The 16,480-nt window shown below is 44.3% G+C and overlaps 2 protein-coding genes across 2 annotated transcripts in view; one reads left to right on the forward strand and one right to left on the reverse strand.

Annotated features, from left to right (window-relative positions):
* LOC130273491 (uncharacterized) overlaps positions 1–13,845 on the reverse strand; it is a 54,707-nt gene extending 40,862 nt beyond the window's left edge. Inside the window, exon 1 of the mRNA XM_056520427.1 lies at positions 13,835–13,845. The gene's annotated coding sequence lies outside the window, so the exon portion shown is untranslated. The remainder of the gene's footprint in view (positions 1–13,834) is intronic.
* The window catches only part of FKBP9 (FKBP prolyl isomerase 9), a 53,822-nt gene continuing 51,103 nt past the window's right edge, over positions 13,762–16,480 (forward strand). Inside the window, exons 1-2 of the mRNA XM_056520426.1 lie at positions 13,762–13,906; positions 14,035–14,557. Of these exons, the coding sequence (XP_056376401.1) occupies positions 14,301–14,557 (257 nt within the window). The 5' untranslated portion in view covers positions 13,762–13,906; positions 14,035–14,300. The remainder of the gene's footprint in view (positions 13,907–14,034; positions 14,558–16,480) is intronic.

Raw genomic sequence — 16,480 nt, forward strand, 5'->3', positions numbered from 1 at the left:
CCCACATTTCTGCTGGCCTCATTAATTAGGCACCTGATGAGCATCTCTGCTAGCTCAGCTAGGATAAAGGACTGGAAAAAACACCATTTCATTGCCCTCAAACCTGCCTTAATGCCACAATATATATATATATATATATATATATATATATATATGTATATACATATATATATATATATATATATATATATATATATAACATGCAAATATTACGTATGTACCACCAAATGAAAAAGTGAAAATCAAGTTAACCTACAAACAACCATCTGTCTGCTGTGGGAGTATTCCTTATAGATTGATAGGGTTAGCAAGACAAGCACAGGGGGACCATCATGGGGCAACAGCCAGGGGGTCTCACAAGGGGAATACAGTTGAAAAAAACAGGATTCCTGCATACCTGAAGAAGTATAGGGGTAGGCAGATTCAGAGTATCTAACCACTTCCGTCAGATTTGTGCAAACGTATGGATACATTTAAGTTTCAGATAGTCATCCCTCTTAAACCTAATAACTGTATTTATTTGAATTCCTGTATATAAGGGAGAGCCAAATGGGTCCAGTTGGAGGCAATGGGCCTATGTGCTTGATATAAGATCCGTTTGATCTCCAAGGAGGCATAATCATCTACAGGATCTGGCTTAAGGCATCCCAACACACAAACACGAGGAGAGAGCGTAATAGACACAGCATACACCTCACTAATCAGGTCTACAACCCCCTAGTCAGTTTTCCCTAGCTTCCTATAGCACATAAAACAAATGGAGAAGATCAACATCCTCATCCTACACCAAGGACATGAGGAATCCTGCCGCAACCCTATTTTACATTAAAAGCTAGTCGTTCTGTATGACTAATAAATGATATTGAGGTGAAAAAGGGGAGCCTCAGGAGAAGAGGGGAACCGAGTCCAGGAGATTGCACTATGGCGAGTCAGTGAATTGGCCCACCGAACTGTGAGTTGGTATTGTGAGAGATATTCCTGTATAGGACGATATGTATTCCTGCTGTGATTCCTTCTCATCCACCTCTTGAAAGAGTATTTAGATATAGTAAACTGACCAAGCCCCACCTGGGAGTTAAGGGCATGTTGAAGTTGGATATGCTTAAAAAAGCACCCCGAGGGAGATTATAGGTTTCCTGCAATGTGGCAAATAGGAGAATAGACCCATCCCCACAAACCTGAGAAACATAAAAGATCCCCGCCTTGATACATGGCAAGAATCCTTCCAGGCGAAAGAGCTCAGGAAGCTTAGGATTCCTCCAAAGGGGCGTGAACAAAGTGAAGCCAGATACTTTCAAAATAGATTTAACTGACTCCTACACCTTAATCAAGAGTTTAATGGTAGTTAATAATTTAGTAGGACCTAGAGAGCCAACTTTGAGTGAGGCCAGTTTTTTTGTGCTATAAAGGGTTTTTCGAGTGTGTAGATAGCAGGTATCAGAACTAAAAGTATAATGTGTAATGTAGCCTATATTGCACACAGCAGAAACTTAAGAAACGCATCTACGAACACCTCAGAAACAGCATGAACCCACAAGTGGTATATTAAATGTTCCAAGGCATTCATATTCATGACATAACAGGGACATTCGTAGTCTGTATTTTTGTAGAGTGGAAAGGGTAAACAAACCTTTAAAGTGCAGAAATTTGGTATAGGGCTTTGTTAGATAGCAACTGTTATTGGATTCTGATGCTAGATACCCTCCAGCCACACAGGTTAAGCTATAGATTAAATCTGAATGCTCACTATTAAATTTGTGAATTTGATTTGTTCATTATCTATGGTGTGTATATATATATATATATATATATATATATATATATATATTCTTTCTGATAGAGTTATGTAGTTAAGTTTGTCTATAAATGATTTTTATACCTTTCTATGGTTTGTTGTTTTATATTTTCACACAGACTTCTTAACCCATCCAGGATGAAGGGCATACAGGTACGCCCTTGCGTCCTGGTACTTAAGGACCAAGGGCGTACCTGTACGCCCTGGTCCTGTTTACAGAGTTTAAACTGTTTTCACGAGTGGAGAACGCTTTAAACCCGGTGGGTCCCGGTTGCTACGGGCAGCCAGGACCCACGGTTAATGCCTGGAACTGCCAATCGGGACGATGCCCAGCATTAACCCTTTAGACGCCATGATCAAAATGAATTACGGTGTCTAAAATGCTGCCTAATCAGCATCAGCTTAGTGGACGGCAGGAGGGCCCTTACCTGTCTCCTCGCCGTCCGATTGCTCTTCTGCTGCTCCCAGCCAGCTAAGCAGGCTGGAGCAGCAGAGCACAGAGCATTGAACAGTGTAGGCAATGAAAAGATTGCATGGTATAGACCCCTATGGAAACTAAAAAAATAAAAGTGAATTAACCCCTTCCCTAATAAAAGTTTAAATCACCCCCTTTTTTTTAACCGCTTAAGGACCAAACCCATTTTTACCTTAACTCCTTAGGGACCAAGCATTTTTCTGTTTTTGCACTTTCGGTTTTTTCTTCCTTTTAAAAATCATAACCCTTTCAATTTTGCACCTAAAAATCCATATGAGGGCTTATTTTTTGCACCACTAATTCTTCTTTGTAATGACATCAGTCATTTTACCCAAAAATCTACGACGAAACGGGAAAATAAATCTTTGTGCGACAAAATTGAAGAAAAAACATCATTTTGTAAATTTTGTGGGCTTCCGTTTCTGCGCAGTACATTTTTCTTTATTCTGTAGGTCCAGATGATTTAAATGATACCCTTCATATATAGGTTTGATTTTGGCATACTTTTGGAAAAAATCATAACTTCATGCACGAAAATTAATACATTTAAAATTGTCCTCTTCTGACCCCTATAACTATTTTTTCACGTACAGGTTAGTATGAGAGCTAATTGTTTGAGCTGTGATCTGAAGTTTTAATCGGTACCATTTTTGTTTTGCTCGAACTTTTTCATCGCTTTTTATTCCTTTTTTATGGTATAAAAAGTGACCAAAAATATGCAATTTTGGACTTTGGAATTTTTTTGCGCATACGCCATTGACTGTGCGGTTTAATTAGCAATATATTTTTATAGTTCGGACATTTACGCACGCGGCAATACCACATATGTTTATTTTTATTATGTTTATATATTATTTATATGGAATATGGGAAAAGGGGGGTGATTTACACTTTTAATAAAGAAGGGGTTAATGTGTGTGTTTTTACACTTTTACTCCCCTTAGGAGACTTTTAGGAGGAATCATTTGATTCCTCATACAGATCAATGTGGTTCTCTAAAACCCCATTGATCTGTGTGCTCTGCGCTTGAGTGATAAAGCCTGGCCCTGCCAGGCTTTATCATTCAGAGCGCCGGAGTCGGCACAGAAGGAGAGGTAAGCCCTCAGGCTACCTCAGCAGTGGATAAGCCCTCAGGCTACCTCAGAGCTTTTTTTTGCAAATCTGACTACTGTCACTTTAAAGGGTAGCTCCCACCATCCTAATTTTAATTTTTTTGCTAGCCCGTTCCCCCCCCCCCCGCCACGGCACTAGTCCGTTCACTCCTCCCCCCCCGCCCCGCATACCCCGTTCCCTCATTACACTTGCAGTTACTGCAGAGTCCGGCAGCGGGCGTGCAGGGACAGCGGCGGCAATGAGGCGGGGGCGGCGATGTGCGGGAGGAGTGGCCTCCCAGCCAGTGGCCGGGGAGCCAATGCGTTCGCTCCCGTCTGTCTGATTGACAGGCAGGGAGCGAGTGCAGCCTAACTGAAAAAGGACTTATTGCCACTCCAAAATCAGTCCTTTTTCAGTGGCCGGTTTTTAAATGTAAATTAAACCTTTTTAATGAAAAAAAATAATAATAAAAGTATATTAGAGATATGTTGTAGTACATAAGTACTACAACATATCAAAAAATAAAGTTGGTGACAATGCCCATTTAAGCATTAATAACTCTGGAATGCTTTTGCTTTTCATTCTGATTCCGACAACGTTTTTTCGTGACATATTCTACTTTATGTCAGTGGTAAAGTTTTGTCGATCCTTGCATGATTTTTTGGTGAAAAATTCCAAAATGTGATAAAAAATTAAAAAATTTTGCATTTATTTTTTTACTTTGAAACTCTCTGCTTATAAAGAAAATAGACATACCAAATAAATTATATATTGATTCACATATACAATATGTCTACTTTATGTTTGCATCATAAAGTTGACATGTTTTTACATTTGGAAAACATCAGAGGGCTTCAAAGTTGAGCAGCAATTTTCCAATTTTTCACAAAACTTTCAAAATCTAAATTTTTTAGGGACCAGTTCAGTTTTGAAGTGGATTTGAAGGGCCTTCATATTAGAAACACCCCATAAATGACCCCATTATAAAAACTGTGCCCTTCAAAGTATTCAAAATGACATTCAGTAAGTGTGTTAACCCGGTGTTTCACAGGAATAGCAGCCAAGTGAAGGAGAAAATTCAAAATCTTCATTTTTTACACTTGCATGTTCTTGTAGACCCAGTTTTTGAATTTTTAAATGGGGTAAAAGGAGAGAAATCTCCCTAAAATTTGTAACCCAATTTGTCTTGAGTAAGGAAATACCTCATATGTGTATGTCAAGTGCTCTGTGGGTGACCTACAAGGCTCAAAAAAGAAGGAGCGACAATGGGATTTTGGAGACTGTTTTTCTGAAATGGTTTTTGGGGGGCATGCCATATTTAGGAAGCCCCTATGGTGCCAAAAAAAACACATAGCATACTATTTTGGAAACTACACCCCTCAAGAAACATAACAAGGGGTACAGTGAGCCTTAACACCTCACAAGTATTTCACAACTTTTTGTTAAAGTTGGATGTGTAAATGAAAAAAAAAAAATTTCCACTAAAATGCTGGTTTTTCCCCAAATTTTACATTTTTACAAGGGGTAATAGGGGAAAATTACCCCCAAAATTTGTAACCCCATTTCTTCTGAGTCGGAAATACCCCATGTGTGGACGTCAAGTGCTCTGCTGGCGCACAACAATGCTCAGAAGAGGAGGAGCGCCATTGAGCTTTTGGAAAGGGAATTTGTTTGGAATGGAAGTTAGGGGCCATGTGCGTTTACAAAGCCACATGTGACCCCATTTTGGAAACTACACCCCTCACAGAATTTAATAAGGGGTGTAGTTATAGTTACACTCCACTGGCGTTTGACAGATCTTTGGAACAGTGGGCTGAGCAAATGAAAAATTACATTTTTCATTTTCACGGACAACTGTTTAAAAAAACTGTCAGACACCTGTGGGGTGTATATGCTGACTGCACCCCTTATTACATTATGTGAGAGGTGTAGTTTCCAAAATGGGGTCATATGTGGGAGGGGTCCATTGTTCTGGCACCATGGGGGCTTTGCAAACACATGTGGCCTTCAATTCCGGACACATTTTCTCTTCAAAATCCCAATAGCGCTCCTTCTCTTCTGAGCATTGTGGTTCGCCCGCAGAGCACTTTACATCCACATATGGGGTATTTATATACTCAAGAGAAATGGGGTTACAAATTTTGGGGGGCTTTTTTCCTATTTTCCCTTGTGAAAATGAAAAATTTAGGGTAACACCAGCATTTTAGTGAAATTTTTTTTCCCATCCAACTTTAATGAAAATTTGTGAAACACCTGTGGGGTGTTAAAGTTCACTATACACCTTGTTATGTTCCATGAGGGGTGTAGTTTCCAAAATGGGGTCACATGTGGGTATTTTTTTTTTTTTGCGTTTATGACAGAACCGCTGTAAAATCAGCCACCCCTTTGCAAATCACCAATTTAGGCCTCAAATGTACATGGTGCACTCTCACTCCTGAGCCTTGTTGTGTACCCGCAGAGCATTTACGCCCACATATGTGGTATTTCTGTACTCAGGAGAAATTGTGTTACAAATTTTGGGGGTCTTTGCAGGGCAACACCAGCATGTTAGTGTAATTTTTATTTTATTTTTTACACTAACAGGCTGGTGTAGACCCCAACTTTTCCTTTTCATAAGGGGTAAAAGGAGAAAAAGCCCCCCAAAATTTGTAGAGCAATTTCTCCCAAGTACGGAAACACCCCATATGTGGCCCTAAACTGTTTCCTTGAAATACTACAGGGCTCCCACGTGAGAGAGCGCCATGCGCATTTGAGGACTAAATTAGGGATTGCATAGGGGTGGACATAGGGGTATTCTACACCAGTGATTCCCAAACAGGGTGCCTCCAGCTGTTGCTAAACTTCCAGCATGCCTGGACAGTCAGTGGCTATCTGGAAATGCTGGGAATTGTTGTTTTGCAACAGCTGGAGGCTCCGTTTTGGAAACACTGCCGTACAATACATTTTTCATTTTTATTGGGGGTGGGGGGACCGTGTAAGGGGGTGTATATGTAGTGTTTTACCCTTTATTATGTGTTAGTGTAGTGTTTTTAGGGTACATTCGCACTGGCGGCGGTTTACAGTGAGCTTACCACTAGGAGTTTGCGCTGCGGCGAAAAATTTGCCGCAGCTCATACTTGAAGCAGGAAACTTACTGTAAACCTGCCTGTGTGAATGCACCCTGTACATTCACATGGGGGGGGGTACTGACAGATCGTGCATGCTGGGAGTTGTACTTTTGCAACAGCTGGAGGCACACTGGTTGGAAAACCTTCAGTTAGGTTCTGTTACCTAACTCAGTATTTTCCAACCAGTGTGCCTCCAGCTGTTACAAAACTACAACTCCCAGCATGTACTGATCGCCGTGCATGCTGGGAGATGTAGTTATGCAACAGCTGGAGGTACGCAACTACAACTCCCAGCATGCCGAGACAGCTGTTGCCTCTGGGAATGCTGGGATTTGCAGTTTCACAACATCTGGAGGGCTACAGTTTAGAAACCACTGCACAGTGGTGGTCCTCCAGATGTTGCAAAACTACAAATCCCAGCATGCCCAGACAGCAAACTGCTATGTGGGCATGCTGGGAGTTGTAGTTTTCCAAGATCTCGAGGGCCACAGTTCACAGCACAGTGATCTCCAAACTGTAGCCCTCCAGCTGTTGCAAAACTACAAATCCCAGCATGACAGCTGTCTGTTTTGCAACATCTGGAGGGCAACAGTGTAGAGACCAATGTATAGTGGTCTCAGACTGTAGCCCTCCAGATGTTGCTAGGCAACTTACCGGCTTCTGTCAGATCCAGGGAGCCAGCTGCACGACGATCTCCGACACCGATCGTCGCCCGCAGCCTGGCCCGCAGGGTAAGTGGACTTCGTCGCCGGTCCCCTTTGGTTTCCCCGTCCTGCCCTGCTTATTGTGGGTGGGCAGAACGGGGAAAACGAAAGTTAACCCCCCGCCCCGATCTGCTATTGGACGTCGCTTCTAGACGCCCAATAGCAGGGATAGGAGGGGTGGCAACCCTGCCACCTCACTCCTATCCCTTCAGGGGGATCGTGGGTGTCTTGGACAACCGCGCTCCCCCTTATTTTCCGGGTCACCATAGACCCGGAATGACCCGGAATCGCGCAAATCGCAAATGTGAATTCCCTTGCGATTTGCGCCGACATGGGGGGGTCTGATGACACCCCCTGGGCATTTGCGCGGGGTGCCTGCTGATCGATATCAGCAGTCACCCCGGTCCAGTCCCCGCCCGGCGGGGACTGAAATTCCCACGGGCGTACAGGTACGCCCTTGGTCCTTAAGTACCAGGGAGCAAAGGCGTACCTGTACGCCCTTGGTCCTTAACAGGTTAAAGAGAACCCATCACTCCAATCTGTACTAGGCCTTATGTAATAGAGCAGAAGGAGCTGAGTAGAGAGATAAATTGTATAGATTTGTGAGGAGAATTCAAGGATAACTTATCATTTAGTCATGTAAATCTCTGCTCATTCTGGGCTCCACAGTCAAGTGGGCGTTGCTTATTAGTGACAGCTCTCTCTACATGCAATTATACAGCTACTGTCATTCAGTAGGACCGCCCCCATGACTACTTAGCCCAGATAAGCTGAGCAGAGATTTACACAAATAAATGACAAGTTATCCTGTTCAGGGCCGCCGTCAGGGGGGTACAGCCAGTAAGGGGCCCCCGCAGGGGGGTACAGCCAGGTGGTCCAGGCCCCCGCTGCACCCCCCAGCATAGAAGCAGTAGGTCACTGTTTCCTGCTCCCAGGGGTGGACTGAGGTCTGGCACTGCCTGAGCCTTCTTTAAACCTGGGGCATGCGGGGCCTGTAAATCAGAGCAGGGGCCGCAGCCACGCTGACTGTCTGGGAGGAGGAGAGCAGAGGTGGACAGCAGAGAGGGACACCCCTCCCCTCACACTATTGGTGGAGTAGGCACATGTTTTGTGTTTCCTGCTCCACAACAGACCCTGACTTCCCATGCCCAGAACTTGGTCCCGCCCATTAAAGTGAGTAATTAGAGACAAGTTGCAATTTGGGGATTAGCTGAAGGTAAATAGGCACTATCTTATGCAACAGCTGGAGGCACCCTGGTAGAGGAACAATGACAAGGGAGGAAATTTATCAAAACCTGTAGAGAGAAGTTGACCAGTTGCCCATAGCAACTAATCAGATTGCTTCTTCATGTTTAACACGGCCTCTAAAAAATAAAAGAAGCAATCTGATTGGTTGATATGGGCAACTGAACAGCTTTTTCTCTGAGCAGGTTTTCATAAATCTCCCCCATAGTGTCTATTTACCTCCATCTCATTGTCTCTCTACCAGAGTGCCTCCAGCTGTTGCAAAACTACAACTCCCAGCATGCCTTTGGCTGTGTGGGCATGCTGGGAGTTGTAGTTTTGCAACAGCTGGAGGCACCCAATTTTATCTATCTTTCTCATATCTATCTATCCATCTAATACTCCAAAACAAGCAGCACAACCCAATGGTAGCAGTAATGCAGTGGGTTGATACAAACAAAGAAGTTCCGCAGCAGTCCAAGAAAGTTCAAATGGTGATTTTATCGTCCCATAGTGATACGTTTCACTGGTCTCACCAGCTTGAAACATTGTATCACTATGGGACAATAAAGTCACCATTTGAACTTTCTTGGAGTGCTGCAGAACCTCTTTGTTCGTATCTATCTGTCTATCTATTTATCTAACTCTCACCTCCCCCCCCCCCCCCCCATCCGGGTCTCTACTCACTTAGATGCCTGCACTGGCTGCGGGCCATATCTATCTATCTCCTATCTATCCATCCATCATATCTATCTATCCATCATATCTATCTATCTATCATCTATCCATTCATCATATCTATCTATCTATCTATCAATCATCTATCCATCCATCATATCTATCTATCTATCTATCTATCTATCTATCTATCTATCAATCATCTATCCATCCATCATATCTATCTATCTATCTATCTATCTATCAATCATCTATTCATCCATCATATCTATCTATCTAGGCTTGATGATGGCCACATGAGGTGGCCAAAACGTTGCTGTACATTTTTTGGTGATAATAAAGCCACCATTCACCATACTCTTTGGAGTGCTGCTGTGTTTTCAACTTTGCTGTATCGTTTGGGACCTGGGACCAGGGTCTAACCACCGCTTGCACCCACCTACGGATTTTGGTGCTGCTCCACTTTTTGGGATTATCTATCTATCATCTATCCATCCATCATATCTATCTATCTATCTCCTATCTATCCATCCATCATATCTATCATCTATCCATCCATCATATCTATCTATCATCTATCCATCCATCATATCTATCTATCCATCATATCTAACTCCTATCTATCTATCTCGCTGCCAGCCCCTTATCCCAGGTCTCCCACATAACCCCCCCTCCCCCTGCTACTATCTACTGGGGACATTACCTACTTGGGGGAACTACCTATTGGAGGCATGACCTGGGGGCACTACCTACTAGGGTCATCATCTACTTGGGGGGCACTATTTACTGGGGGCATTACCTACCTGAGGGAATTACCTACTACCTACTGGGGCATTAACTACAACCTACCTGGCAGCATTACTGGGGGCATTACCTACTAGGGGCATTATTGACCTACTGGGGGGGGGGGGGGTGTTCTACCTTTATAGGGGGATTTCCTACCTACCTACTGGGGCCACTACTTTATAGGGGACACACTTAGCTACTTCCTTATACTATTTAGGGCACCAGGGGAGGGGGCATTATTTGGTGCACTTACGGTAGGGAACATGTGCTGAAAAAGTGCAGAGCCTAATATGTTTGTTGTCTGGCAGATTCTGCGGAGACGAGTCATGGTTGGAAGAAGACTTCATAACGGTCTGAGCAAGACAGAAACGAAAAGGAAAGAGAACGACTCCAAGAAGACACCTCCTGTGAGTCAGCAGATGTAACTGCACTGTAATCACTTATACGGTCTGCAGAGCCTGTGTAGAGCCAGGGTCATTACTATGTGGGCTTTGTATGGGGGGGATATTGGTCTATGTTCAGTGGTTTTATTTCAATCACTATGTTGTGGTAATGGTCATGGTGTGGTGGTATTATTTTCACTTTTTACTGGTATTATTATTGGTAATATTGGTCTCAGTATACAGGATTTGTCAGTATCCGTATGATGGTAAAATGTATGGTAATAATATAACTCCTTGTATACTGGTATTATTGGTAATATTGGTCTCAGTATACAGGATTTGTCAGTATCAGTATGATGGTAAAATGTATGGTAATAATATAACTCCTTGTATACTGGTATTATTGGTCTCAGTATACAGGATTTGGTCAGTAACAGTATGATGGTCATATTATGATGATAGTTCCTCCTTCCTTCCTCTTTGAACTAAAGGGCTCTTGTTTTTCTTTTCCTGTGTTTTAACCCCTTAACCCCTTAAGGACCGGAGGTTTTTCCGTTTTTGCATTTTCGTTTTTTGCTCCTTGCCTTTAAAAAATCATAACTCTTTCAAATTTACACCTAAAAATCCATATGATGGCTTATTTTTTGCGCCACCAATTCTACTTTGTAATGACGTCAGTCATTTTGCCCAAAAATCTGTGGTGAAGCAGGAAAAAAAATCATTGTGCGACAAAATTGAAAAAAAAAACGCTGTTTTGTAACTTTTGGGGGATTCCGTTTCTACGTAGTACATTTTTCGGTAAAAATGACACCTGATATGTATTCTGTAGGTCCATACGATTAAAATGATACCCTACTTATATAGGTTTGATTTTGTCGGACTTCTGGAAAAAATCATAACTACATGCAGGAAAATTAATACGTTTAAAATTGTCATCTTCTGACCCCTATAACTTTTTTATTTTTCCGTGTATGGGGCGGTATGAGGGCTCATTTTTTGCGCCATGATCTGAAGTTTTTAACGGTACCATTTGTGCATTGATAGGACTTATTGATCACTTTTTATTCATTTTTAAATGATATAAAAAGTGACCAAAAATGCACTATTTTGGACTTTGGAATTTTTTTGCGCGCACGCCATTGACCGAGCGGTTTAATTAATGATATATTTTTATAATTCGGACATTTCCGCACGCGGTGATACCATATATGTTTATTTTTATTTTTATTTACACTGTGTTTTTTTTTTTATTGGAAAAGGGGGGTGATTCAAACTTTTAATAGGGGAGGAGTTAAATGATGTTTATTCACTTTTTTTTTTCACTTTTTTTTTGCAGTGTTATAGGTCCCATAGGGACCTATAACACTGCACACACTGATCTTCTATGTTGATCACTGGTTTCTCATAAGAAACCAGTGATCAACGATTCTGCCGGATGACTGCTCATGCCTGGATCTCAGGCACTGAGCAGTCATTCGGCGATCGGACAGCGAGGAGGCAGGTAGGGGCCCTCCCGCTGTCCTGTCAGCTGTTCGGGATGCCGCGATTTCACCGCGGCTATCCCGAACAGCCCACTGAGCTAGCCGGGATGCTTTCGGTTTCACTTTAGACGCGGCGTTCAACTTTGAACGCCGCGTCTAAAGGGTTAATAGCGCGCGGCACAGCGATCAATGCCGCGCGCTATTAGCCACGGGTCCCGGCCGTTGTTAGAGGCCGGGCCCGACCCGCTATGACGCGGGGCCACGCCGTGGCCCCGCGTTATAGATCGGGAGTGGACACATGACGTTCCAGTACGTCATGTGTCCTTAAGGGGTTAAGGACCAAGGACGTACCGGTACGTCCTTGGTCCTGCTCTTCCGATATAACGCGGGGTTACACAGTAACCCCGCGTCATATCATGGCGGGCCCGGCGTCATAGTGAAGCCGGGACCCGCCTCTAATAGCGCACCGCGCCGATCGCGGCGCCGCGCGATATTAACCCTTTAGCCGCGCGCTCAAAGCTGAGCCGCGCGGCTAAAAGTGAAAGTTCCCGGCTAGCTCAGTCGAGCTGTTCGGGATAGCCGCGGCTAATCGCGGCATCCCGAACAGCTGACAGGACAGCGGGAGGGCCCCTTCCTGCCTCCTCGCTGTCCGATCGCCGAATGACTGCTCAGTGCCTGAGATCCAGGCATGAGCAGTCATCCGGCAGAATCGTTGATCACTGGTTTCTTATGAGAAACCAGTGATCAACATAGAAGATCAGTGTGTGCAGTGTTATAGGTCCCTATGGGACCTATAACACTGCAAAAAAAAAGTGAAAAAAAAAAGTGAATAAAGATCATTTAACTCCTCCCCTATTAAAAGTTTGAATCACCCCCCTTTTCCAATAAAAAAAAAACACAGTGTAAATAAAAATAAAAATAAACATATGTGGTATCACCACGTGCGGAAATGTCCGAATTATAAAAATATATCATTAATTAAACCGCTCGGTCAATGGCGTGCGCGCAAAAAAATTCCAAAGTCCAAAATAGTGCATTTTTGGTCACTTTTTATATAATTTAAAAATGAATAAAAAGTGATCAATAAGTCCTATCAATGCAAAAATAGTACCGTTAAAAACTTCAGATCACGGCGCAAAAAATGAGCCCTCATACCGCCCCATACACGGAAAAATAAAAAAGTTATAGGGGTCAGAAGATGACAATTTTAAACGTATTAATTTTCCTGCATGTAGTTATGATTTTTTCCAGAAGTGCGACAAAATCAAACCTATATAAGTAGGGTATCATTTTAATCGTATGGACCTACAGAATACATATCAGGTGTCATTTTTACCGAAAAATGTACTACGTAGAAACGGAAGCCCCCAAAAATTACAAAACAGCGTTTTTTTTTTCAATTTTGTCGCACAATGATTTTTTTTCCCGCTTCACCATAGATTTTTGGGCAAAATGACTGACGTCATTACAAAGTAGAATTGGTGGCGCAAAAAATAAGCCATCATATGGATTTTTAGGTGTAAATTTGAAAGAGTTATGATTTTTTAAAGGCAAGGAGCAAAAAACGAAAATGCAAAAACGGAAAAACCTCCGGTCCTTAAGGGGTTAAAATATTATTTTTCATAGATGCTGGGTAAGATAGGGGTGGGCACTGGAAGCAGACATGGTGGGTCATGGTAGGAGGGGGGCAGGCCTTGAGCTGGGTAAGGGGCCCCACATTTTCTGATGGCAGCCCTGATCCTGTTACTTTTTCCTCCAGACTTTGTATCACTCAATTTAGCATGCTTCCTATGTGACAGGCTTTACTCCTATAATGTGCACAGGCGCCTAATATTTATTACCAACGCCCTTGTTCTTTATAAGAATTGAGTATTTGTGGGGCACATGTGGAGCAGTGTATTAGCAGATTCCTGAGCACTGATCTGTGAAGGTTGGCTGAGCTCATAGTCTCTGGCAGACTGGCACAAACTGGCAGCACAGCAGTGTGGTGGGCCAATGAGGGTGTGTGAGGGGAAGGTTGGCACCTCCCGCTTACTGCCACGTAGAATAGCCCTTCTCCAGTGTGGTATCTCCTGTGGTGACTCTTCCCAGCCTGCCCCTCATCCTTACCTAAGAGCCCACATCCTGCTCCCCGCTTACTGTACAAGCCGTGCAGAGACTCCAACCACCCCCCTTCTCCCTGTAAGTGGTCTCCTCCCCTGATGGGTGTATGAGGGGCTTGTACAAGATGGGGGGAAGGGGAGGGGGTGTCCACGTTTACATCTATCATTAATGGCCGCTGGATAATACAAGTTCTACTTTCTCCTCAGAAGTTTATCAGCCACAAGAAGAGATTGAGAGAAGGCGCCATCTAGTGAGAGCTGTACCCGGTATCCCTGCCCGTACACGCCTGCCACCTCCCGTGCCCGCGGGCGCTGTGCCTGCAGGAGCTTTCCTGACACTCCACATACTTTCCTGCACTAGTGCTGGCGCCTCCCCCTCCATCATCATCATCATCTCCTCATCCCCAGTGCTCAGCCTTCTCCTCCTGCTGTCTCCCCCGTCCTGACCCCTGCGAACACCGCTCCGTGACATCATGGGTGTACGGCACACGACCAGCCCGGCTGCCCCTCTCTCGGGGATGCCCGTCACTCGCTGGCCGGTGTTGGCCCTGCAGGCCGTCTTTCTAGTGAGCTTTGTGACTTGTAACGACGCCCCGCCGGTGCCCGGGGACCAGCTGCACATAGACAGGACCTCGGTGCCCGAGCTGTGCCCGCGGACTGTCAAGGACGGGGACTTCGTACGGTATCACTACCATGGCTCTTTCCCGGATGGCACCAAGTTCGACTCCAGGTAGGTGCCAGTCATAATGCAATGCCCGATGTTCTGAATGATAATAGACCTAGTAAGAAGTGTGACTAGTAGTGGCAAAGGACACACGACCACCATCCGACCAACCAACCACCGACCTACCCATCCACTGCTCCATCCATCCTTCCACCACCATTCATTCATTCCATTGGTCCCATTCACACCACAACTGGATGGAGTGTTACCAAGCAGCATCCAATGAGCCTTCCTATCAGGGTAAAGCTTTCCCTTTTCTGGGGCCATAGGATAAGCCAGTAGTGTGGAGTTGGCACAGGTCTGGTTACATTTGGTTGGGATATGTCAATCATTCAGTGCATTTCCAATGGATTCTTATCAGTATGGGAGAGGAGGCAGAAGGCAGGGGTCAAGTCCTAGGAATAAAAAGTGCAGGAACTCACCCAAGATTTCCACTCAAAAGCTGGTCCTGCAGAACTCCTGCTAATGGGAACAGTGTTCCTGCTGTGAAAAAAGTGCAGGAACTCATTTGGCCCTGGCAGAAGGTATATACTGTATATGCCACCTGCTTTTGTGTGGACGGAGAGAGATGTGGACTGTTACTACAGCACTTTATTCTCTCCATCCAATGATTTCTGGTGTCAGAGACGATTCACAGATATACAAGCAAATGGTAGTACTGGGTCTGGAAATCACCGTACAGTGGTACTTGGCAGCTGTACCCTGAAGGTGCAGTGTCCTAATCTGAATGGGCAAGGCGGTAAGTATGAGAACCTTCCCCTTGGCCATTCATTCTTTTACATCCATTGGAAGGTGGATGCAGTCGTGTCTTGCAGCGCATTCCTCAGCTGTGGTGTGGGGGTTGTAGAGGTTACAGCACATATGAATAAGCCCCTGCACCTGGGGGGCCTGCAGGCCCTGCCCTTTACCAAATTAGGCTGCATGCACACCACGTTTTTGTAATACAGTTCCTGTATCAGGTTTTTGATGAAAAACAGATTCTTCAAAACCTGACTAAACTGTATCACAACGAGTGTACAAATTTCAACCCGTATACAGTTAAAAACCTTATACGGTTTGAAAAATGATGTCCGGTTGCATCTGCTTTTTTAACAAAAAAACCGTATACGTTTTTAACTTTTCACTCCATTTTGAATAAAGTTTCACTTGTTTGCTTGAAATTCCAAGAAAAAAAACTGTGCAATGTCAAAAACCGTATGGTGAAAACTGGGTGAAACCGTATGCACATACAGTTCTGTACGGTTCCCATTGACTCCCATGTTAAAAAAAAAAAAACTATACGGTTTAATACAGTTTTTCACCCGGACCAAAAACCATGGTAGGCTGGGATCACACCACGTTTTGTTAAATACGGTTCCCGTATACGGCTGGGAGGAGGGGGGCGGGGCTTAATCGCAGCGCCCGCACTCAGCTGTATTCGGGAACCGTAGTTAATGTATGTCTATGAGCCGACCAGAGTGAACAGCAGCCTCCGGTCGGCTTCGTTTTCGGCCGTATGCGGTTTCCCGACCGCAGGCAAAAACCTGGTCGACCGCGTTTGTGCCTGCGGTCGGGAAACCGCATACGGCCGAAAACGAAGCCGACCGGAGGCTGCGGTTCACTCCGATCGGCTCATAGACATGCATTAAATACGGTTCCCAAAAACGGCTGAGTGCGGGCGCCGCGATTAAACCTCGCCACCCCTCCTCCCAGCCGTATACGGGAACCGTATTTAACAAAACGCGGTGTGAACCCAGCCGTAGGTAACGGTTTTTGGTACGTGAAAAAAAACTGACAAAACCGTACAGGATGCAAAACAGACACAACCTGATGCATCTTTTGTTAGGCTGCATTCACACCACGTTTTTGCAATACAGTTGCCGTATACGTTTTCAATGTGAAAACCGTACGGAACCATATTGAAAACCGTATACATTGACTCTCCATTGA

This window comes from Hyla sarda, chromosome 5 (assembly GCF_029499605.1).
Source record: "Hyla sarda isolate aHylSar1 chromosome 5, aHylSar1.hap1, whole genome shotgun sequence".
Lineage (NCBI taxonomy): Eukaryota > Metazoa > Chordata > Amphibia > Anura > Hylidae > Hyla > Hyla sarda.